The sequence below is a fragment of the Fukomys damarensis genome, unplaced genomic scaffold, assembly GCF_012274545.1.
Source record: "Fukomys damarensis isolate Sample0158 unplaced genomic scaffold, DMR_v1.0_HiC HiC_scaffold_14, whole genome shotgun sequence".
Taxonomy (NCBI): Eukaryota; Metazoa; Chordata; class Mammalia; order Rodentia; family Bathyergidae; genus Fukomys; species Fukomys damarensis.
Genome location: NW_022900926.1, coordinates 11,303,383 through 11,326,943, shown reverse-complemented (window position 1 = coordinate 11,326,943; position 23,561 = coordinate 11,303,383). Strand labels below are relative to the sequence as shown.

Sequence of the window (23,561 nt, the reverse complement as noted above, 5' to 3'; positions counted from 1 at the left end):
AAGGACTATTATCAAGGATATATAAAGAACTCAAAACAATCAGTCCCCCCAAATATAAAGACCCGATCCAAAAATGGGCATCCGAATTGAACAGACATTTCTCATACAAAGAAGTGAAAGCAGCAAGAAAATATTTGAAAAAATGTTCCACATCACTGGTCATTCGAGAGATGCAGATGAAAACAACACTAAGATTCCACCTCACCCCACAAAGAATGGCTGCTATCAAGAAATCACACAATAACAAATGTTGGCGGGGTTGTGGGCAGATGGTTTATTTTGAAGGCAATATTTCAATACTTCAGTTGTAGAAGAAGAGTATACAGTTTTTCTCTATACAGAGAATAACAACCAGATTTACCAATTAAACCATTTCCGGAATTGCTGGAAGGTGAGTTATTCTATAGTAACTGTGCTTCAGCTGCTGTGCAGGACACCCAGAAACAGTCCATTTCAACTTCTGAACGTTCGGTTTGGAACACTTGTTTGATGAATATTCAGTTAAACACTTGGATAGTAGCTCTTGCCAGAAGGAGGCTTTGCTTGAAAACATGATCCTGCGGTGACATGCCTTAAGCTGAGTTGCTAGTCTTTCAAAATTTAGGCTGTTTTTCCTTTCAAATAGCAAGCTCTCTTGAATGAGTGAATAATAGAGTTCTAGGAATTGAAAGGAAGAGGTAGCTCTTGCCAGAAGGTCAGATGTCTGCAATTTATCTATCTTGGAAAGTTTCTGAAGACATTCTACTCCTGTAACTACACACTTCTATGCTTGGCTTTCCAGCGCAGTGATAGACAAGGCCAACGCAGAAGGCTTTGCTTTAGAAAACATGATCCTGCGGTGACATGCCTTAAGCTGAGTTGCTAGTCTTTCAAAATTGTAGCTCTTGCCAGAAGGTCAGATGTCTGCAATTTATCTATCTTGGAAAGTTTCTGAAGACATTCTACTCCTGTAACTACACACTTCTATGCTTGGCTTTCCAGCGCAGTGATAGACAAGGCCAACGCAGAAGGCTTTGCTTTAGAAAACATGATCCTGCGGTGACATGCCTTAAGCTGAGTTGCTAGTCTTTCAAAATTTAGGCTGTTTTTCCTTTCAAATAGCAAGCTCTCTTGAATGAGTGAATAATAGAGTTCTAGGAATTGAAAGGAAGAGGTAGCTTTGACTTTCCGGCACACCTTCTTCAGTACAATCTTTTCCATTTGCATTGTCTGAAACTGTGATCCACTGATTGATGATCAAGTCATTTGCCGGTGGGACATTTCTTTCCTATTCTGTTGATGTTACAGCCAGATAAAAGTAGCTCCGTCCAACACACCACACCCAAAGTGCCTGGGCTGTTCCTTCACTTTCGACAGGACTCTATTCAGTAAATTCACAGCTAGAGAAAATGCCTCTGTATCAAAGCTGAAGAATGGAGATAGACTAAGATCTTTCACTTCAAAGTCCCTCAGTCTTGCAGTCATTCGAAGACCATTATCCATGTACAGATTCAACAGTCTCAAGCTGCAGACCTTTGGCTGACATTTAGCCTCCTGTTACAACAGAGGATTCAGCTGGTGTAGCAGTTTCTGGGAGTCCATTATTGTACTTCTGTTATCTTGGTAGAGACTGCAGCTCCTTGGCGTGGTCACCCTCCCTAGACCTGCTCTTACCTTGCCCCATGGTGCGAGAGGCCTGGAAGGTGAGGACACTTGAGGGCAGCAGGTGAGAACTGTCCTGGGTGGAGGTCCTCACAGCACCACTGAGACCACACCGCCCTCCTCCTGGTTGGACCGCAGTGAAGGGCTCATCTTTCCCTCTTTAATCTGCACTTCATGGCTCAAGTAGGTTAGGTAGCCAGGGAGAATGAGGGTGTTTCTGGCACTGTTTCCATGGTCCATGTGTTTATCCCTGCTCTAATACCATACCGCAGTGGTGGTGAACCTGTGGCACACATGGCTGCAGCGTGATGTTTGTATCATGGAAAGCTGTCAAAGGTTCACCATCATTGCTTACTGCCTTCATGACTGTATCTTTATAATGGGTGTTGGTATCTGGTAGGGTGTGTCCCCCCACTTTTTTTTTTCTTCTTGACTTTTTCTGTTCCATATAAATTTCACTAACCAGTTGATAGGTTGTAAGATTAAATCCTGTGGAATTTTGAGTGTGTGTGTGTGTGTGTGTGTGTGTGTGTGTGTGTGTGAGTATGTTAGTGTGTGTTACTGGGGTTCCAGCCTAGGGCCTTGTACATGTTAGGCCAGCGCTTACCGCTGAACTACATCCCCAGCCTTGTGATATTTTAATTGGAATTGCATCTGCCCTGTAGTTTAATGTGGGAATAATTATGTCTTTATGAGATTGTCTTTTCTATGACTTAGATATCTTTAGTATTTTTCAATAAAATTACATAATTGTTTAACCATTTGCAATCTTACAACTCTTTTCTAGCTGTTGCTAGTAAAGAGAGGTACAGTGGACATTTCTCTATAGACAACTTTATATTTTGAGGTACTATTTTCAACATAGGGTGTATAATGGGACCTGTAAGCAGAACTTGTTTAAAATGTTAGCACAAACATAATATCTAGTTGCCTGAATGAGTGTGTTATATGTTTACCATTTTATTTTTGAGATGTAGTTCCCTGATAGTTTTATATATGGATGACTGAGAGCATGCTCACCTAAGAGTCAGAAGACTGAGTGCTGTATTTAAATCTTTATAAATATCAAACTAGGTAACACTGGGCTAGTCCTCCTATGGTCTGCCTTTCTTAACTCATGGAACGTATTATAAGGATAGAGTAAGATGAGAAAAGCAGTGTTATATAAATGTAATATGTGAACAGGAGGTATTTTTCCTCTAAAAGTTATTGAATGCATAACTTATCTGCACATCAAATCAGGAATATAAAACAAAATTAATGACCACCAAAAACATTATTATATCTTGCCTTCACTTGTGGCAGACATTATAATTTTTAAAATGAGTTGCACTGGTTATTCCTGGCATCTTATATTCATTTTTTCGAAGCAAAACATTTACTGGTACATTTTACATATACATGATAACATTCATCACAGGGAATTTGTACCTGTACCTGATATATCCTGCTCTTTCTTTCCCATTCCCTCCCCCTCTTTTCCTCTTTATTTACAAAGGCTTTGTTTCCATTTTTTCCTTCTATTCTATTTTTTTCTTGTCCATTCTTCTCCACTCCTTTGTTCTCCTTCTCAATGGAACATTTTCTTCCCATTTTCCAGTATCTGTTATATTCAGTTTTGCAGTGGATGTACTGTGCAGTTGCAGACACGCGTGCACACACACACATAGCTTTTGAAATTTATGTTTCCAGGGACCAGCTTTTATAAGATTTCTTAATAAATGGATTCAGGAAATGAGAGTGTAAACTCATACATAAGGCAAGCAACTTGATAAATTTGACAGGATTCATTCCTCTACTCGGAAAGTATTTATCCAGGGCCTGCGCACCTATAAGAAGGTGAGCTGGGCATTGCAGATTCAGTGGTGCGCAGAGTGAACACTGTCCACTTACTTGAGGTCATGTCCAAGAAGGGAGGTGTGAATGGTAACAAGTGCAGCTGTGGATTTATTAAGAGCTGTGAGGGAAGAGGGGGGACTGCACAAGTGTGACCTGTTGCTGAGACCTGAGCCTGCTCTGAAGTCTGAGTGGAGTCATTGCAGCATCTCTGTCACTTTAGCCCCGCCACCCTGCCTGCTACAGCTGGCTCCTGAAACCCCCTTTGCTGGGCTGTCAGCTCAAGAGCCCGTTTTTCTTCCTCGCTGCCTCTTGGCTGCTCTGTGGTATCCCTGAGGCAGAGAGCGGCCCAGGACAGTGTCCAGGGTCAGTGTAGAAGGCGAGCTGTTTGTGCTGCGCCTGCTCCTTTCCCCTTGTGACCTGGCCAGGCCCTTTTGAGGATCTCTGAGCTTTTTGATCAAGCCCTGGAAGTGGGTGTCGAGGGCAAACAGAAAATGGTCCAAGAACAGTCTGCCAAGGGGGAACTGCCTAGCCTGCCTTTCTCAGCTGGTGGCAGGCAGCTGGAACTAAATGCAGTCTGTTAAAAAGAAAACACTTCAGGTGAGGACTGTGCTGTGCTCGGTCTTTGGGACATTGTCATGTCCTATTAGGACCCTTCCCTTCTGCCAGTTTGTCCCAAATGCACATTTATGACCCCTCACGTGGAGACAATATTAGCAACCTGAGCCAATGATGTTCCCAGAGAGTCCTGATCAGAGGGAGGGGCGGGCTCTGTGATGTGGTCTGTGTGGCTTCAGAACTGTAATTTTTAAGTTATTAGCCAGGAGGAACAATGAAATCAATACACAAAAATGTACACACAAGGATAATCTTTGCAACTGTGTGTATAACTGTGAAGACTGAGACCAACATCTCTTTTGTTGGGATGTTAAAATACATTATCTGAAGCTGACTCACTGTTAACACCTGCCAGATTTATAAATGCTAAATTACAACTTTCTATAGCATTTCAGGATAAAAACGGGGCCATGCCTAAAAATCACTAAACCCAAACTGGCTTTTTATTTCTATATATCAGAAGTTTTCATTTTAGGAGTGAATAATCTATATTGAAAAGTAAGTTGTAATAAGATGCTAATTTTAGATAAGAGACTAGAACAACTAGATAAATAGAGTAAAATAAAAATGCACCGTATTTGATTTTCTTGTAAAACTCCTGCTCCTGAATGGAGAATCATCACCGGGAAGTCAGCAGGTCTGTGTTGCTCTTCAAAGGACAGGTGATGTTCGTCAAGTGCACATGTAAATGAGCAGTTTGCGATTAGCCAGAGCTTGGTTCTGCCAATGCAGGGCTAATGGTTTACCAGGATTTTAGTAATCTCTGTATCAGCTCCACCAGCTCCATGAAAATGGCTCTTGTCCAGAGGCCTGGTGCTCTCCACTCTCGAACTGCCTGGATCTCCACTCAGATCCTCCATCTGTGTCTCTAATTCCACATCTCTTAAGCAGAAATTTAATTCTATCTGATTTCAAAGAACAAATGGTTCATGCTGGTTCTGTAAGTGACAAAGTCTTACAACCTGCCCTGGAAACAAACTCTTCTATACCACAGGAAGGCATGGAGAGATCCTAGACATTAACTTGCTGGAGTTCACTTAAATTTAGGAATCATAAAATAACATCTGTAAAGCTAAGTTATACATTCCTGTTCAAGAACTTTTCTGGTAGGCAGTCCAGAAATAGTTTTGAACATGTAAATGTTGTGGGTAGTGAGTGGTAGAAGAGAATTTTGCTATGACACCTAATTAACAATTTCGTTCATATGCTAACTTTAAGATACTCTTGTCCTCAGGAAGATTATATTCCAAGAATATCTTGGCCCACTTGTGCATCAGAATAGTTAGCATGAGAAGAAGTGGAACCCTAGGCTCATCTGTAGCCGTACCCACTGGTGACAGCTGAACTTGCAGTGTGGCCGGTCAGTCCAGGCTGAGATGTGTGTTAAGTGTAAATTACAGACAATTTCAAAGATGTAAGAAGAAAAACGTATACACAGGCATTGAAGCATCTTCACACCCTGCTTAGGAGCTGGACCTCACCAGCGAGTCCTAGGAAGGGGTTTACACATGGACGTGCCCAACAATAGGTGCAAACCGCAGCAAACAGACAAGCATTTTAAAATCAATTTACTGAATCAATTTCTGGAATAGTGCACTCTCCAAATTGAGATCCATATGCAAGGTCCTGGTTCCTGGAAACTGAGATTGTGCTTTTCAGAGGAAATCATAGCACTTCTGCACAGACTTTGCCCTCTCCCCACATGTTGCACTGGGTGCACTGAGTTGAATAAGAGCTCTCTATGAGGGTCTGAGGCAGAGAGCAGCCAGCCCTTAGCCTTTAAAGCATTTGCATATAAATCTGGGCTTGAGATTGGAGAAGACTGACCTATTCTCATGTTGGCCAAAAGAGGGGGACACAGGCTAGAGAGTAGGAAAAACAGTTAAAATGTTTTATTGATGCTGTATAGTCCAGGGTATTTTTTGATAAGCGCGATTCTAACACATGAAGAATATACTTCACAGCTATGGCTTTATGCAAACTTAAGGCAAATCTTGAGACACTGTACAAGTGAAAGCAGGATGAATTAATGTTTATAATTAATGCCCATCAGTATATATTGACAGAGTAAAGTTTCCCAGATATCTACAAGTCTGAGGTAAAATTTAAACCGGAAAGAAAGAAAAGAAAAGAAATAGTCTTTGAAACTTTTTCAACTTCTGAGTGAAGATACACTGCCTAGTTTTCTGTTTGGTTGGGACACGTAATCAATCATTTAGACCCAAAATCTAGTCTATAAAAAGCCATCTCATACTGAGTTTCTTATAGATATTTGTGGAATCCTAGAGCACATCAAATTTATCATTTGCAATATTCCCAGAAAAAAGTCAGTACGGTACATTATACTTCCTAGTGGTAGCTGTGATTAAGTAGGAATAGTGACATTGGAATTTATGTGGGTAATGTTAGCTTTTTCTCTATATCTAGCTCAGTAAATTTCAAGGATCTTTTTTTAAGTTCAAGATCTATCTTCTATTCTTACATACTCCTGGTTTACAGTAATATCTTTGAAATAAGTCTAATTTTAGCTTTCCTTTACAATTTTATGACTCAATGCGAAGTAAAATTTGTATTTCTGATGAAAACATGTTTAAAATAATGTGACACAAAATCTAGAGAAAATGGTGACTACAACCCAATACGCTGTTCTTGTAGCGGAGTTTCAGGCACTGCTGACACAGGAATTTTTTCCCCTACTTACATTTCATTTATTTATTTTTATTTTTATTAGTACATGTTTGCAGTGGGGAGGAGGTCTGTGTACTTCACACGTGTTGATTCTTTTGTTTCCCTTCCCTCCCCACCCACCTGTCACCCTTCGTCTCTAGAGCCTCTTTCCCATTTTCATTATTGTTAATTTTTTTCTTAGTTCATGTTTGCAACATATGATTACATTTACTGTGGGCATTTGGTACAGGCACATGTCATATCTTAAATCTTTAAAATACTGTATTCAAACTAATTTGTATCCAAAATAATATTTCAAGGGTTAAGGAGCTTGTTTTCTAATAAAATCTAAGCAAAATGGTAGCAGTGTTCACGTATATATTTGCTTAGCAGAGCAGACAGCAGTTCTTGAAGGAGAACAGATAGTATGACTGAAGGTCTTACATGACCTCTCACTGGGAAGTCAGGTCCTGATGCAGCAAGGAATTGAACAACCCCTCACTTTCTTGTTCCTTAGCTCTTTGTATCCTTGATGAAAAAACTGTCAAGACACATAGGTGGCTGTGCAGAAGTATAGGTAAAATTTACTGAGTTTTTGATACAGAGTTACACCTTCAAGGGAGAAGGCAGGCAGTGCCAGGAAGGCATCTGCATCCAGTGCTCTTTGGGTATAATTTTATGCACAGAAGAGTTACTCTTGGGGTGCCGAGGAACTGGGTTGTTGTGATGATTATCATCATTGTATTTAGGCTTTATGTTGGAATTGCACAATGTCTTCCTGTACTTTTTGGGTGTTCATTATTTCTCCAGGGGCTTGAATCATGTAAGGAACTCACAAAAGATAAGTTTTAAATTTAAACCAGGCCCCAGCCCAAGGCAAGAGGGTCTTTAAAAAACATTCCCTTTCCTGCTGTCGTTGAACTGTGCGTTATGGCAGCTGGGAATGCAGTGTGCCTCATTGTGGTGTTAGTCAGGTGGCCAGGTGTAAGAAGGAATGTGCATAGTGCCATTAAGATGTTACTGTGCTCTTGGGGTCACTTTGGGTCTGAGACCTAACAGATGATTATAAATCTATTACACATTGAGGTCTCTGTTCCTTAACTGGCAATGAATGCTATTTTGGATCCCACCCTTTTTGTCCTTTGAACCTGCTGATGTCTAACTACCTGCCTAACATAACTCCCAGTGCAATTTGATGGAAAGCTGTATCAGTTTCTCTGTGTCATCCCCACATTTCTTGTCATTATTACTAACAGACGAAATGACTGTGTTTTTTCCAATGAGTAATAAAATAGCTTAAGGCAGACAACAGGGTGGAAAACAATAATTTGATTAATCTCTCCTGAATAAGCAAGATGCTGGTATGATATCATCTGAATAACTAGGATTTTGTTTATTAAAACAAAACTTAATTTTATCTAACAAAAAGTGTACATTCTGATTGGCTTTGGGATCGGTATTTTTCGGAAAGGACATTAATTACTACTCTCCACTGTCCTCTGTAATTACTTATTGCCAAAATTTCCAACTAACCTGAAATAGAAAATGAAACAATTGCCTTCTTAAATTCTTATAGGGACAGGTTATTTATTTTTTTTTCAGTCCTCTCTCCTACCTACATATATTTGACTGTAGGCTTCCTCAAGACTGTCTTTCATTTCTCCTTATACTCAACTGAGACTTAGTTCTAGCCACTGGTTTCAGTTAGATCCTTACATGCTGACTGCCAAATTTTCACAGCCCTATTCCCAATGCCTTCCTTACTCAAGCCCTAAACTCAATATTCTCTCTTTTGTAGTAGTATGTGTGTTTGCAATACATAAGAAGTGTATTTGTTGTTGTCCATTGGTTCATATACATGTTGCATCTTGTCTCCATCTTTTTTTAAAAAAAGCCTTGAACTGTAACCCTTATGATCTTGTTGACCTGTCCTTTTTAATCATCCACTCTGGACTCCTTTTCTTCAGTGGTGCCTCTCAGATTTTCCTCTTTACCCGACTTACTTCCCTCAAGTTTGGTCCTCACCATCTGGTGATAGTACCTGACCTTTGCCATCTTAGACAGCCCAGATCCCTATATTGGCTCCTGGTTAGTGTTTCTGCCCCTACTGCTCTCTGCCCTCAGCCTGTTCACCATACAAGCCCCAGTGATATCTTTAACACATACTCTGGCCATCCCAAACCCACCCTTTCTTAAAACCAGAGGAGAAACACGTCCAATCTCCTTTCTTGGGCTTATGCTTTCTTGGGCTTATGCTTTAAGTGAAAAGGAGGTGGTCTCCTTTTCACTTAAAGCTAACAGTAATTGCCAGCATCACCACTCTTGTGCTTTGGTAGAAAGTACAAAAGGGTGACTTGAACACCAGCTGCTGTGACAGTCAACCGGTAACAGGACAGCTGCTGAGTGACTGATGAGCAGGCAGCTTGTGCAGTGTGGATCTGCTGGACAGAGGGGTGATTCCCTACCTGGGTGTGCAGTGGGGTGAGATTTCATCATGCTCCTCAGAATGTGCTCAATGTAAAACTCAGGAATTGTTTATTTCTAGAATTCTCCATGTGATGTTTTTGGCCATGGGTAGCTGGAACTATGGAAAGTAAAGCAGTAGGTTAGAGGGAACCACTGTATCATATGACTTGCCTGCTTTATGTTAATTAAGTCTTGTGCAAAGTAGTCAGGTTTGACAATTGTAGTGCGCTTGTCAATACTCCAGAAATGTTAAGGCCTCAGAGTTTGGAGTAGCCTTTTATACATGTTTTCTGGTAAACATCTGTACTTAGATCTCAGCAGATAACTGATTACTTCATTGAAAACGTTGATTGCTTATCATTTTTTCAGTCTGTTTTTGAAATATTTGAGCCTTGTCTCCTTTTTTCTCTCCTAGAACGTCATTGTGTAAACAACATTCAACTCCGTGAACGTGAAAATTTTTGACCATTTCAAGACATAGCGCCACACCACTATTCCAGCAAATATGTGCTACAACTGGTAACAATGACCAGAGCCTGAAGAGTTAAAATGCCAATGTCAGACCTTATCTTAACAGCTCTGGTCCACACTGTTTTCTGCACATTTTTAATATGTTACTTTATTTTATAACCACTTCTAAATAGTCTTGGTTCTTTCTTTTTTCCCCAAGTTAAGGGGTTTTGTTTTTGTTTTTTATTTACTTTGTATGCAACTACCTGCTTTTTATGACTCATTTGCTCATATGACAGTGAACAAAGCCAGCCTGGGCTGGTAAGGTGCTGTTCACTTGAACAGGTGCTGTTTTGCAGAAAGGAAACTGACTAATTTAGGTAGTGGTTTTCCTTCTTCCACATTTTCTATTGAATTTTTACAGTAAATATTTACAATTTTCAGATTGCAGTAAATTTACTCTCAGAAATATTAATACCAATTAAAAGCATTTCTTACATCTTGAAAATTTTCTAATGTTTGAGAATTTCACTGTAACGTGTTTTATATTGAACCCTTTTGACTTTCCAGTTCTGTGACTCTTTACTTTTCGTGAAAAGTCAGAGACTCTCCAGACTGGACAATTACGAAGTTCACTGACCATGCACTGTGTTCAGAGACCTGTGGCACCATCATGCCGGTGCTTCTCAAACACATGCTCTTCAACAGCATTCCAGAGCAGGAGGGAGGAGAGAGAAAGCTGTTTCTTCCCTGCTACTAAAAGAGCCAGGCAGCTTAAAACCTTCGTGCTTTCTTTCTTAACATTTCCAAATTCCGATTCTTTCCATTATCTGAACACGAGGTTAGTTCCCTTGCTTTTTATTAAACCTCCTTGTCTATATGTAAAACTGACCTTTTGTTATTGAGCAGGTCTATCTCTTTCAGATACCTTGATGACTCAGACAGGTTTGCAGATGCTGTGGAGAGGAGTAAGGGCCTCAAGGGTTGTTTGGTTGGTTGTAAGAAAGTTAAACCATTTAAAGCTGATACCAGAGACCTGATAGGGACTTATTAACTGTATTGAACATTTTCCTCTTGCTTTTGACCCTTTGTATAGTTATGATGCCAGATTAGATTTATAGCAGCTTCAAGTTGTATTAAATGATATTTTGCTTCCTGTAATACTGTTATAAAATAAAGTTTGTTTATTCTCTGAACTTGTCACTTCTTTTATAACGGTCTTGAAAAATAAACTGGAGTGTTTTGTTTTTCATCAGAAGTCGTAGTGTTTTGTGGAATATAGCATTCTGTGATTCCATTTTCAGCTCTGTTTTATAATTTGATGGTGTTGCCAGCATCACTGATTTGAAGTGGTGAGATCAGTGTTGAGAGTTTGCACATCCTGTGTTCAGCATGCCAGATTCTTTCTGCCTGCTTAAATAATACATCCTGGTTTTTATACATTCTCCAAGGGACATTTTTGCTTTGCTTTCTTTTCTTTCTTTCTTTTTTGCTTTTGCTTTCAGGAAATATTTTAGCTGTCCCATCTGAATTCCCTTTCATGTGTCCACTGTGCCTTAATGTGTCAAGCAAACCAGACTGCTGAGGGTCGTGTCCAAGTGCAGTTGGGGTGCTTCTTTGTGACGCCTTTACCAGGGCACATCAGATTCTGGGCTTAATTTTCTTTTAAGCGTTATACAGCAAATGGCCAACAGGGTGTATTCCTTTTTGAAATGAATTTCTCTCTGTAGCCATTCAAAATGAGTGTTAAATATAATTTGCGTAACTGTCGTCTTTGAGATCTGTTCCCATTAAATTATCTTGCAACTTGTGAAGGGTCTTTCTCACTTTCTCTATAATTGTTACAAAAACAACAGCTCTCTGGAGAAGCCTATCTCAGCAAGACAAGCCTTGGAAATACTGTGTGATTCTGTGAATATATTTCTCATCATAGAGCTTGTGGATATAACAATCGTATTTAAATCTGAGGTCTTCGCAGGGGTTTGAGAACCAAGTTCTGTACAGCACGATAGAAAGTTTGTCTGGAGCAAGTGGACTAGGAAGTGCCATATGCAGATCAGGGCTCAGCTGTATCCAGTAGAAGCAGCAGGGACAGCCTGGGGTCCCGGAGTCACAGAGAGAATGTCTCTGGGGTGTTAGACCCAGAAGAGTACTCAGAGCAGTGTCGGTAATTATCCTCACGTGTGGCATCAGCAGGGCTGTCTCAACATTTTATCTGTCAGGATGCCATCATCTCACCTGGTGAACTGAGCTTTGAAACCCCAAGCGATGGAAAGTAGAGAGCAATGCGGTTTTGAGCAATGGATTTGAAAAGTGTTAAAGGGGAAAGGATACTTAAAAATTCCCAGCCTACTTGATGGTAATTATAAATAAAAAGGTTTGAATACACAATTCCGCCTTCATTCTGTCACCCCTAAGCCAGGATAAGCCATTGTGTAAATTCTGATGGAAATTCAGGTGTCTTCTGATGAGCATCTCTACATTTTTGATGACACCCCTCAGATTGCCAGTACAGCCTACAACAGAAACGGGCATCTTGACAGCTTGAGTTAACTCTGTAAGATAGAGGATTTGGTGGTAAATTTTCACTGATAAATAAGGCAGTATAAGAGAATTTAACACTCACGGGGGAGTTCTATTGAAAGTTTCAAATTGGGAACTCTAGAAATCAGATCAGAACTGTTGGGTTGAGGCCGTTTCAGGTGGTGAGACAATCTGTGATCCCTAATGAGATCTTTGGAGCACAGGATGGAACTGAGTATAGGGTAAGGTAAGGAGGCAGCTCTCTTGGGCAGAAGGCGTGGAAGGGATGGATACAGCCTGTGGGCACACGGAGCAGAAATGTAACCATGCACCTCCTTGGCCGTGCTCAGACAGCTGACATTTGCTAGCAGTGCCTTTCAAATATGGTAATGAGTCCATGGGACTTGTTTTCTCCATGGGAAAGCTTACATGTTCGTGAACCACTATGTTAAAAAAACCTCACGAATTTGATCAACTCAGTGGCTGTGTTTTCCTCCCACCTTATTCAGTGGCAACCGAGGAGACAGGTCTTTAAACTGCTTGGTTATGCTTGCTGAAGAGAACATACATGCTTAGGACTCATCTGCTAGCAGTGTCACTGAGAAGGTGGGCGGCAGCCTCCAGAGCCAGAACTCTGGCTTCCAAAGGGCCTGTTTCTGGAGGAAGATGAGCAAACCCTGGTGACTGAGCCCCAGATTTGCCTGCCTGTGGTGGGAATGTGAGGTGTCCTTTCACACCTTCTGGTAAAGCACTTTTACACAAGCTCGATTCCGCCTGGGGCTAAAAAGAGATCCCTCCCCAAACTGAAAGAAGCTGTTATTCCTCCCATATGGCATGAATGTGGTTGTTACAAATTAACCTCCGCCTGAAAGTCCCGGCTGACGTTTGCATTGTGATTGAACAGTGTAATATGGAGAAGTGCCTTCAGCTGGATGGTGAGTCATGTTACACGAAGTGTAAGCAGACTGCTCACGACACGGGAAGAATTTTAGGGTGGGACTGAAGGGAAGAAGCAATAAATATTGGCATTGGCATTTTCGCTTTCTGTCATCCACACAATCTTTTGCATGACTGCGTCACTACCAAAATTGGTGCATTTCTTACAGTTGACCAGATATATTTCATAAAGTGAATCACTAATACTCTAGTAGAATCGTGTGAGAAAAGTGAAATACAACCAGATGTAGGTCGTATTGAACATCTTTTGTTCCCGTTAACTAGAAAAAATGGGGAAAACAATAAAAGCCATAAACTGTTTTAACTACCACTTTGAATTAAATACTCCTTTTCAATTGTCTATGTTGGCTTTTTAGGTACGACTCCCACTGAAAGAATTCTAGTGAAGTGTTGACTACTTTCTATATTTAGGGATAGCTTCCCTTTGGTTTTACAGACAAAGTCTTGCATTAGTCTCCTTGGGAATTAATGTGAATATCCTGTTCTCTTTTCCTTCTCCCAGCCCCAAATTGTCAGTGTTTCCAAGTCACATGCTGAGAGCTACATTGGTGAGTAGTTTCTGCTTGTCTTTTGTCACAGTGATGATTTTTGAACTGACATCATGTAAGCACTGCTCAGCTGTCAACAGAGTGAGCAGGAGGCCTCTTGCATGGGTCATCCATGGAGTTCTCAAGATACTCATGTTTTGTTATTCACTTGATCTCTACCAGTTTCCTCACCTCTAACATCAAAGTAATGTGGGTTTCCGTGGGACTAGGTAGTAATGGTGTTCAAGAATTTCATTTTAAAAATATGCCTTTCAAAGTAAATATAATTAAAATAACAGTAAAACATCATGTGTCCAGTCCATTGAGCATATCCAGGAAAATCTGATGTTCTTGGCACTTCCTGAAAGCGGTTGTTAAAGCTGATTCTCACAGAAGTCCATTTGGATAAAGAGTATCTGATAATTTTCAGTGTGGCTCAGAACAGCCATGTTAGCATTCTCCTGCTGCCATTCTAGTTTATCAGTGTACTTTATTAGCTTAACTGTGTACCATTGGTCTGCAGTCAGAAGTTCATTGTGATTTAGTCATTGACCAGTTCCAATAGTCACCTCCATTTCATTCGCTGGGACAGGGAAGAGCAGTCCTTCCCCATGGATTGGCCATCAGGAGTCTGAGACAGCTCTTTGTTTACTGAAAGAAAAAAATACTGATTAATAATTTGGGGACAGTCAAGTGCCATTGGTCCTTAGCTCATAATGGCAGCTGGCCACTGTTTGTGGCTCTATTGGCCCCAGTGAGTTACAGAGCCCTGGTCTTCAGGGCAGGTACTGTTGAAGGAACTTTGGGCTCAGTCACTTCTGAAAAATGGCCCTGCTGAGTGGACAAATGCCCACTTCATGAACATTGTCACATTCTAAGTATATCTTATACGTTCAGTAGATTTTTTTTTTTTTTTTTTTTGAGACAGGGTCTCACTATGTAGCCCAGGCTGGTCTTCAACTCACAGCAGTCCTCCTGCCTCAGCCTCCCACGTGCTGGGATTATAGGCATGGGCCACCATACCTGGCTAATTCAGATTTTGTTGATTAAGACCCTTTTATTCAGTAAACCTTTGAAAAACATGTATAGGCCAGGAATGGGAGTATGGGAATGAGTAAAACAGTTCTGCCCCTGCTCCCCTTTCCAGAGTGTATTTGAGCATTAAATAGTGTTTCAATCGAACAGTCTTCTTCTTAGCTTTTAGCAGCCTTTTACTGACAACTTTGCAGCTTTTCACAATCTACACATTCCTTAACCCCTTACAATATAACGTCAGTTAAAGCTACTAGAATATTAAAACGCGATGTCATCTTAATTACTCCTATTTACAAAATAGGCATTTTTTAATTCTCAAGTTGCCTCTCGAGTAGCATTTGACACAGGGCCCTTCTCTGCCCATTGCCCCCCTTTTGTTATGTTTCGTCTTTCTGTGAACTCCTGGCTGCTTCTGTAGCTTCAACTAGTATCTCTGGTAATAACCAAATTAGCCCTGCAAATCTCTTAAGATCTCAATGCGTATTGCTTGGGATATTCCCGGTACATCAAAAAACACATCTCCCTTCCTGGCTGCCACCAAGACACGACTGATCCTGATCCTGCTTTTGCCTTCAAAATTTTTATTTTCAGAATTACAATTAATCCAATCAAGCCAGAGACCAGGACTTTATAGTTGCATGGGTGATAAACACATTGGTAAAATCAAACCTGAAATGTTACCTTTGGCTCCCATGTGAAAGCTATGCAATTCATCCCTTGTCAAATACTTTATATGCTCTGTGCCCCGGGAGGCACACGCTCTTCCTGGCCTCGATTCTTCTGGCCTTTAAAAATGCTGATCTTACTCAGCAGAAGTTACATACACTTAGATGGTGACAGCCCTTGGCTACGTGAGCCTCAGGATTTGCTAGCCAGTGCTTGTGCCAGATACAATGTGGAGCCTTTTGCATGAGTCGTCTTTTTTTTTTTAAAACTAAAGAGACCAGTGTTCTTTTTTCTCATCTAACTCTCACAATGACATTAGAAGCTAGTCACCTTTACTGTATTTTTAATTTAAAGATGAGCGGATGAAGCAATTTTCCCAAGACCACAAAAAGCAATGGGTTCAGGGTTCGATCCCAGGCAGTCTGGCTTCAGAGTCCACACCTTCAGGATGGCTCTCACAGACCTTTCCACAGTTTACTGCTGTGTCAGATGTACTCCTTGGAAATGGCCCATGGCTTAGACTATGAACTCACCGAAATATGAACGATGGCGTCCTTTCTATTCTAAATAACTAATGGCTATTGAAACACCAGGTGCTTTGGACAAGGAACCAGAATACAGATTGCCGAGCTGAAAAGGAGAGATCTGAATAATAAGGTTGAAAGAAGAGAACTGTAAGAGCAGAGAAGTGAAACAGAGGGAATAAGAGGAAACTCCTCCATCTACAGTTGAGTCTCCCTCCAGTGAGTAAAGTGTCAGTTCTAGGCACCATGGAGAGAGCAAAGGAAGTAAAACAACGTACCCTCCTCTAAAAGAGCTTGCAGTTGGGCCAGTGCTTTATTTCAGTGTGCCTGCTGAGGGCTTGCAGAGAGAGGTTAGGCAGGTAGGTGGCCCTGAAAACAAGCGTTTGCTCTTGTGGAAAATTCTGCACAGTGGGGTTTGTTTTCCCCATTGGGCCTTGAGTACAGAAATCCAATCTGACTGAGGGATAGATCATTGTGTTAGGAATCACCATCATTAATACTAATAATTACTCGTCAGAAAATTCATACATACTTCTCATACATTCATGAGCTCTTTCAAAGCTTTTTTAAATTTCACACCTTTCTTAAAATTCTCCCACAGTTATTTCTGAAGTTAGTCACATATTCAGCAGATACGACATCCAGTTGTCACTAGTCCAGAAGTAGTGTGTCGGCCAAGAGGGCCAGTTCTAGAGTCAGCCAGCCAGGCCTGAGATCCTGCCTGTTACTTTCAAGGTGAGTAATAGGGTGATTTGCTTAATTATTTTAAGACAATTTTAACAATAGCTGTCACTGTAATGACACAATCACTGCCTTCTTGGAATTCATAAGCTAGCAGGGGAATGATGATTAACACTTGTTCAGAACAGGCACCGTTAAGAACCTCATGCGTATAGCCTCACTTAAGCCCCACACCAAGCCCCTAGCTTGATCCTGCAGCTATTTCTGTCTTACAGATTAGAAAGCTCTCAAAAGATTGAGAGACCATGGAATTCAAACTCTGTTTGGCTTAACTCCATAGTCTAAGTTCTTAACAATTTTACTCTGCTAAGTCTTAGTTCACTCTGCTCTTTCCAAATAATTATATTTTTTCTTATTTGATTACTTGCTACTGACATGTACATTTGAAAATGCTTAGGCCACCTGTATAGTTTCAATACTTCAGTTGTCTGAGAATGCAAAAGGCCAGAACCTGATCCATTATCTTATTTGGATCTAACCCTATACAAATTTTAAGATATTCAATGGACACAATTTAAAAAATACTAGTTTGGGCAATTTGGTTATTTTAGAGAATGATTTGTTCTTTGATGGAATTTTGGGGGCTGGAAGGCATTAGAAGAAGTTTTAGGGGTCTCAGGACTTAGTGGGCAGAGGGGGGATGCTATGACATAATCCAGACTTCCTTAGGGGATGTAACTTGTGGGTAGTGGTTGGCTGGTGAAAGGTAAGGACATGGAAAGTCGAAGACTCAGACCACCCTAAGAGCTATTTCTCGAGCCTACTGACAGCTTGGAGAGTGTAGGATGTTAGAGAATTTTCTTTCTTCCTGTGTGAGGAAATTGATGTTCTCTACCTGCTAATTAAATTTACATGCACCGTTACCTCGTAAGGCTTGAAGACTAAGGATTAATGTTGAATGATGACATTGTCTCCACATGCTTTTCATCACATCTTAAAATGGCTCTCTTGTCTGATGGTCCAGGATGTACGGGAGATGCAAGCTGGTTTTCTGCTTTAGAATGTAGGACTCAGGGGCTCTGTGAACATACCAGTTAATCTGTCAATGTCCCTCTCTTTACAGGGACAAAACAGGAATGATTACACTTGCCACAGCCCTGGCTGGAAGATAAATGACATGACATTTGCCCATCTGTTTACAGTTTTTAAGTGAATGTTGCTAAACGGAGATACAAACTGGTCATATTTTATTTTGGGCCATGTGAGCCCATTTTCATTGGCTCTCAACCTACAGAGAAAGTATTACTACTTCCCCTCAGGAAAATGGCAACAGAAAGCACAATCATTTTGAAACAACAAGCTTCAGATGAGAAGTACCATGCATTAAGTGACTAATGCACAGAGTTTTATTATGCCACAATTAATGGTGCCTCCACATCCTGACTCCTGTAGTTCCTTCCTCTATATAACCTGGAAGCTCGGCAAATTTCAGTGAGAGCCAGCAAACGTAGCTGAAAATGCACAAGGTGGCTCAGTGCATTACTGAGGGTGCCCCTGAGCTACTTAGACAGTCCTGCTTCTGCTGAGGGGGTTCAATCTGACATTCAGGAAAGGAGAAAGAGTAGGTCATTCTTCAGTGTTTTGACCAGCTACTGACAGAGGCCACAGTCAGAAACAGACTTGTAACATCTCTAGCTTTTGATGATTCTTTTTGTCAGATGCCTTTCATGGTTTTCTTTTTCTTTCTTTTTTCTCTTCTTTATTTCTTTTAGCATTAAGGATGAAACTTGGGTGTGCACTTGCTGGAAAAGCATTCTACTGCTGAGCCACAAGTCCAGTCCCCTTTGGTGGTTTTCTAGAACTGACACTGTTTTCCTTCAGTCCTGAAAGCCCAGAGTAGAAGTCTGTCCCAGTATCTAGGACAGTCCCTGGTGTATGGTAGAGCTCAGGTTCAGTTCACCACCAAGCTCCATGTTGGAATTCAGTCTCCTTGAGAAATAGAAAGTGGGACCAGGTGTGACCTGTAGGAGATGATCATGTCACAAGAACTCCGCCTTCATGAGCAGAACAATGAGAGGGGTGTCTCTTACAATTAATCATTTTGTTTCTGTCTCTCAGATACACGCTTCTCCCAGGGGATGCTCTGTGCTGCCTTGAGATCCTGTTGAGAGAGTTCCCCCCGGAAAGAAGACCCTCACCAGATGCAGACCCTTAAATTTAAGACTTCCCAAACTCTAGAATTGTATGGCATTAATTTCATGTCTTCATAAATTACCCAGTCTCTGGTATTTAGTTATAGAGAAAGAAAACAGACTAAGGTAGGTACATTCACAGGTATTTGTTAAATGAGTGAATGAAAACTATTATGATGCAGAAGTGTGATGCAAGTTTGCAGAAAGCTTTAAAATTGGTTGAAGGACTCTCCCCAGAAAGCACAGGCCCTCATCATGTGAGGCTAATGCCTTGCTGTCCCGTGGGCTAGATCCTATGCTGCAAAAAATCAAGGCTTTTAGGGGAAGGAACGGACTCACAGTTGTGAGGCGAGCTCATCTGCATGTCAGAATCTGGAGTGGGGAAGAGAGAAGGAAGAATGGAGGGAGGTTTCTTTGGGGCCTTCTGTTCTCTTCACTGAGATCCTTCATTGGCAGTTCTAATTTTATAGAACTAAAACTCAAGTTTGTAGTTTTTGCCTGTAATTTGGTCTCTGGTCAGCTCTCCTGGGCAGGACTGTGTTGAAGCCAGAAGGGACCACTGTACAAATAATCGCTGTACACTTTGGGCACTTCCTGGGGCTGGGCATGGAGTGGCACTTTGCTTTCATGACCCTGTACCAGCCCTCTGGATGACAGGTTATACTTAAGACTGCAGCTGAACTTTTCAGGGTGTTCTGAAATCCCCTGATATGCTTATACTGCAGAATGATCTAAAGAAAGTACTGTAAACTCACTTAGGTACATACTACAGATGTTTTCCCAGGGATAAATAAAGCTTTCAAACCCAGATCCATCCTCTTTGGCCACCTGTCCCAAATATCAGATGTCCCACTAAATTATCTGATCTATAATAACTGGTAAGCAGAGCCCAGTGAATCTTTGAAACCCATGAAGCTATCTTGAATTTATTCATGCTCATATAAATTCATTTACATTTTCCAAACATTGTGATCCCACAATGTTTGTAATATTTCCTGTATGGAAGGTCATTGGATGAGAAAGCAGTGTGTCTACACAGTGATGAGTGTAGATGCATGGGAACACACACACACACACACACACACACACCTGTCCCATGTAGAAGGCAGACCACAAATAATGTTTTAATGTTTCCAAGTCTTTCTCCTCAAGGACAGGAGCATGAATAAATTCACCTACTTCCATCTCAGAAAAAGAATTTATTCATTTTTCTTTTGCGATACTAAAGTTTTATCTTGCCAAGGAAGTAGCTAGAGACAGAACTTGGGAAAGACATGAAGTGTTCAAATTCCCAACAGCGACGTCCACACCCTTTTTTCCCCTGGGTCCTCGGTGTCAGTGGAAGCCCCCATATGTACAACTGACAGTGGTTACTACAGCTGTGAAAGGTCGGCATGGAAATACTTGAAGTAGCTGGGTATTAAACCAACTTGGAAGGCTGAAGGAGAGCTGTAGCCATGACCTTGGAGATTTCTGATTTTCCTTTTCTAATGTAAAATGATTATAGTTAGCTGGGTTAGCAGAAAATCCAGCAGGCTGGTCTTGGGGCATGGAAGATGAACTGACTTAATAAAGAGAAGGATTTTAACACGAATCCCACAAGAGTGACACAGAATATAGTTTAATCACCCAACAGGGGAGCTGTTCGTAAAAATGGACGCACACAAAATGAAAGGCTGTTGGGTGTCAGAGTAATTATAATGCAAGACTTGGGACTCTGTGACATAGTCTTTGTCCTCTAGGGTTTCTTTGTGTTCTAATTCTCATCACGGACATAGATATCCCTAATTTCTCTGCCATTCAACTTTAGAATATATATATTAGGGCATCAACGCAAAGATTCTGAACCTCTGTTTACATAGGAACATATACAAAGACATTGCTTGAACTTTGCAAGTTTTGGAGAAGATGAGAGGTTTTCAAAATTAGTTTTTTGGTGGTTTGTATGACACCACCCAAATTAAGAAAATAGACTGATTTTTATTGATATTCCTAAAATAGTGATTAACCACTATGATATCTTATATTTACTGGGTACAGAATTAGCATACATGGCTGGAGTTTTAGCTCAGTGGTTTTGCTACCTGCCTGGAAAGCACAAGGTCCGAAGTTCGATCCCCAGTACCCAAAACAAACAAACAGAATTAGCATAGAGTCTATCTAATCACAACCTAGTTCCATTAATTTTAACAGCATAGCCTTTGGCCAAATGGCCCTTCCAAGAAACTGTAAGCTTTCTCCCTCCCTCCTGCCTCTCTTACCTCCCTCCTTTCTTTCTCACCTAAATACTCTGTGCTCACAGGGAGTTTTTACCTAAGTATCTATTCATTAGGGGTTTGCATTTGCCAAACATTGTGATCACATGATGTTTGTAACATTTCTTGTGTGGGAAGGTCAGTGGATAAGAAAGCAGCATGTCTACACAGTGATGACTGTAGACACATGGGAACGCACACACACACACACACACACACACACCCCTGTCCCATGCAGAAGGCAGACCACAAATAATGTTTTAATGTTTCCAAGTCTTTCCCCTCAAGGACAGGAGAGGAAGCCAAGTTGCTGGTTACTGCTCCAGCTAATGCCTCTCCTCTGGCACACAGTGTACAGTGCTCAGGGCCACTGCCCCTGGTGCACTGAGGCCTTGGAAGACAGGGCTGAGTGACAGTGATACTATGTCTCCCAGGCCTGGCAGAGGCGCATGTCTTGAAGGTTTGTTGCAGTGGGAAAGGACACTGAGCCCTGCCTGGGCAGTGTCATACTCACCCTCCATCAGGTGGACCCTGAAGCAGGCGATCAGGAGGAAAAGCAGCAAAGCCACAGGCAGGAAGCCCCCCACGAACAGGAGCCAGCTGGGGAGCTCGCTCATGAAGGCAGACAGCACAGGGCTCACTGCTGACTGCATGGATGCTGTGGGGACCCAGGACCAGGGCTGGGAGACAGAGCTGGGATCCTCAGTTACCTCCTGCCCGGGCCCTGGTCTTCTCTCAGCCCAGCTCCGGAGAACTCCAGGTGGACTTTGCTCTATTTAAATAGCCTGGTGGATTCTGAGAGGGTTGCTGGCGGGTTACTCTGTAACTTGGTCACAAAGTGGAAAGGACTCAGAAAGCCAGTCTCCCCAACTCTTCTAGCTGGCAGAGGTGGTTTGAAATTTCTCTGTTCAGTTTATCCAGAGTGCAAAGTGCCTGACTTGAAGCAGCCCCTTGTTAATGTGCATTCCTCCTGTGTACCCCTGCAGGAAGAATTTTTATGGTGGTTCCTAATTTCAGGGTCTGAAATTACTTACTAGTTATCCTAATGTCCCTACATCTGGAAAAATGTATAGTTTTTACCATCCCTAACGATGCCACCCGTCCCCGGACAGGTCCCAAGGAAGTTGCGCAAGTGGGGATGGGGAACCCCTGACTCACCCTACCCATGGGGCAGGTTGCAGGTCACCTACTTCCACCTCAGAAAAAGAATTCTCAGTGAGGCCAGTAAGAGGCATAAAGGGATTTGTGAGGAAGAATTTCCAAGTACACACTCAAATGCAGTGCAAGGGCCAGGGATTTAGCTCAGTGGTGGTTCCGCCCCCTGCCTCAAGCCTCAGTTAAAAAAAAAAAAAAGAAAGAAAGAAATACAGTGCAGACTCTCAAGAGGGAAAGAGGTATCTTGTGGCGGAGCTGGCCATATTTGACAGGGTTTGGGGGTGTCTCAAGATGGATGATCGAAGAGGTGTATTCTCATGTCTGCTGGGTTTTGCCCTTTTGGTGGCCTGTGTTAAAACACAAACCACGTGTCTGAAGCTGAGATCTGTGGTAAGAAAGCTCACTTTCTGAGGAATACAGTTTACAGGCGGAAGGCCCAGGCCCTGGGCCTAGTTTTTAGGTTTATTATCCTTAAAGACCTTAAGAACTTTTCCTGGAAGTGGAAAAAAGCTTGAATAAATTTTGTCCTGAAATGTAGTTTTTCTTTAAAAGCACAATTTGAATATTGCAATTTTCTTTGTCACCTTTCTTGATATTTTTATATCCTGCCTCACCACCAATGCCAAGAAAGGGGGAAAGAGACACTTACCGCATGTGAGAAGACCTCTGAAGGGTGCACTGATTTGTTCATTGGTCCAGCAGACAGTCCCATAGGAACGATGCTCTGGACTAAATGCTGGGTGAGCACAGGGAGGGAGTCACAGACCTGTTTCCTCTGTGAGTGGAGGAGATGAGAAATTGGCACAGTGACAGTGCTGTGGTGGTAGAGATGGATCCCTTTCTCACCTCCCTTGTTACCTCAAGTCTTTGCTGCAGCCTCTGCTTGCACACTCAGCTCTGTGCTATACACACTTCCCATGGCCCTCAGGGACAGTCCTGTGGGTTGTGTGCCAGCTCCAGAGTTTCAGGAAAAAGAAAATCTGTACCCTGACAGTGACTTGCCTGTATTGAGTAGCCTTTAACTGTTTTGGTGGAAAAGTTCCAGTTATTGGCCCAGTGACTCAAACTACCTGAAGGTATCATTCCACTGTTCAAAGGACCCCCTGGAGAACTTGGGAAATGTTGAGGGAGAGGGCAGCCAGGGTCTGGGCCTCATTCTCCCCCTTGCATCCTCGCCCTGTCCCCACTGCCCTTGGGAGCTGGCTGGTGAGCATCTGGCAGTCTACAGCAGGTGAGCGGCTGTCAGTGTCTCTGGGTTCCTGTGTCAAGGTCTTCATGCAGCCGTGCAGAGGCTTAGTCCAGCTGTGGAGTCTGCGGCCGAGTTCACAGAGTCACCCTGGACGGGTCTCTGGGGTGCTTGCCTGGCAT

At 41.9% G+C, this 23,561-nt stretch overlaps 2 protein-coding genes across 19 annotated transcripts in view; one reads left to right on the top strand and one right to left on the bottom strand.

Moving 5' to 3' along the window:
• Positions 1-9,870, top strand: part of Epb41l2 (erythrocyte membrane protein band 4.1 like 2) — a 99,069-nt gene extending 89,199 nt beyond the window's left edge. For all 18 annotated transcript variants that reach the window (XM_010639141.3, XM_010639140.3, XM_010639138.3 and 15 more), the window contains one exon: positions 9,644-9,870. The gene's annotated coding sequence lies outside the window, so the exon portion shown is untranslated. The remainder of the gene's footprint in view (positions 1-9,643) is intronic.
• A 3,984-nt stretch (positions 9,871-13,854) lies between these two features.
• Smlr1 (small leucine rich protein 1) lies at positions 13,855-21,862 on the bottom strand. Its single transcript, XM_010639142.3, has 2 exons — positions 21,553-21,862; positions 13,855-14,336 (listed from the first exon to the last, which is right to left on the bottom strand). The coding sequence occupies exons 1-2, from the start codon at positions 21,689-21,691 to the stop codon at positions 14,251-14,253; spliced, it is 225 nt and encodes a 74-aa protein (XP_010637444.1). The 5' UTR covers positions 21,692-21,862; the 3' UTR covers positions 13,855-14,250.
• Between the last annotated feature and the right edge of the window lie 1,699 nt (positions 21,863-23,561).

Excerpts from the sequence above, each read along its gene's own strand:
- Smlr1 (XM_010639142.3), bottom strand. The coding sequence starts at position 21,691 with ATGCAGTCAGCAGTGAGCCCTGTGCTGTCTGCCTTCATGAGCGAGCTC. Across the intron at positions 14,337-21,552 it reads CAGGGTCCACCTGATGGAGG|TAAACAAAGAGCTGTCTCAG; the intron begins GTGAGTATGACA and ends TTTTTCTTTCAG.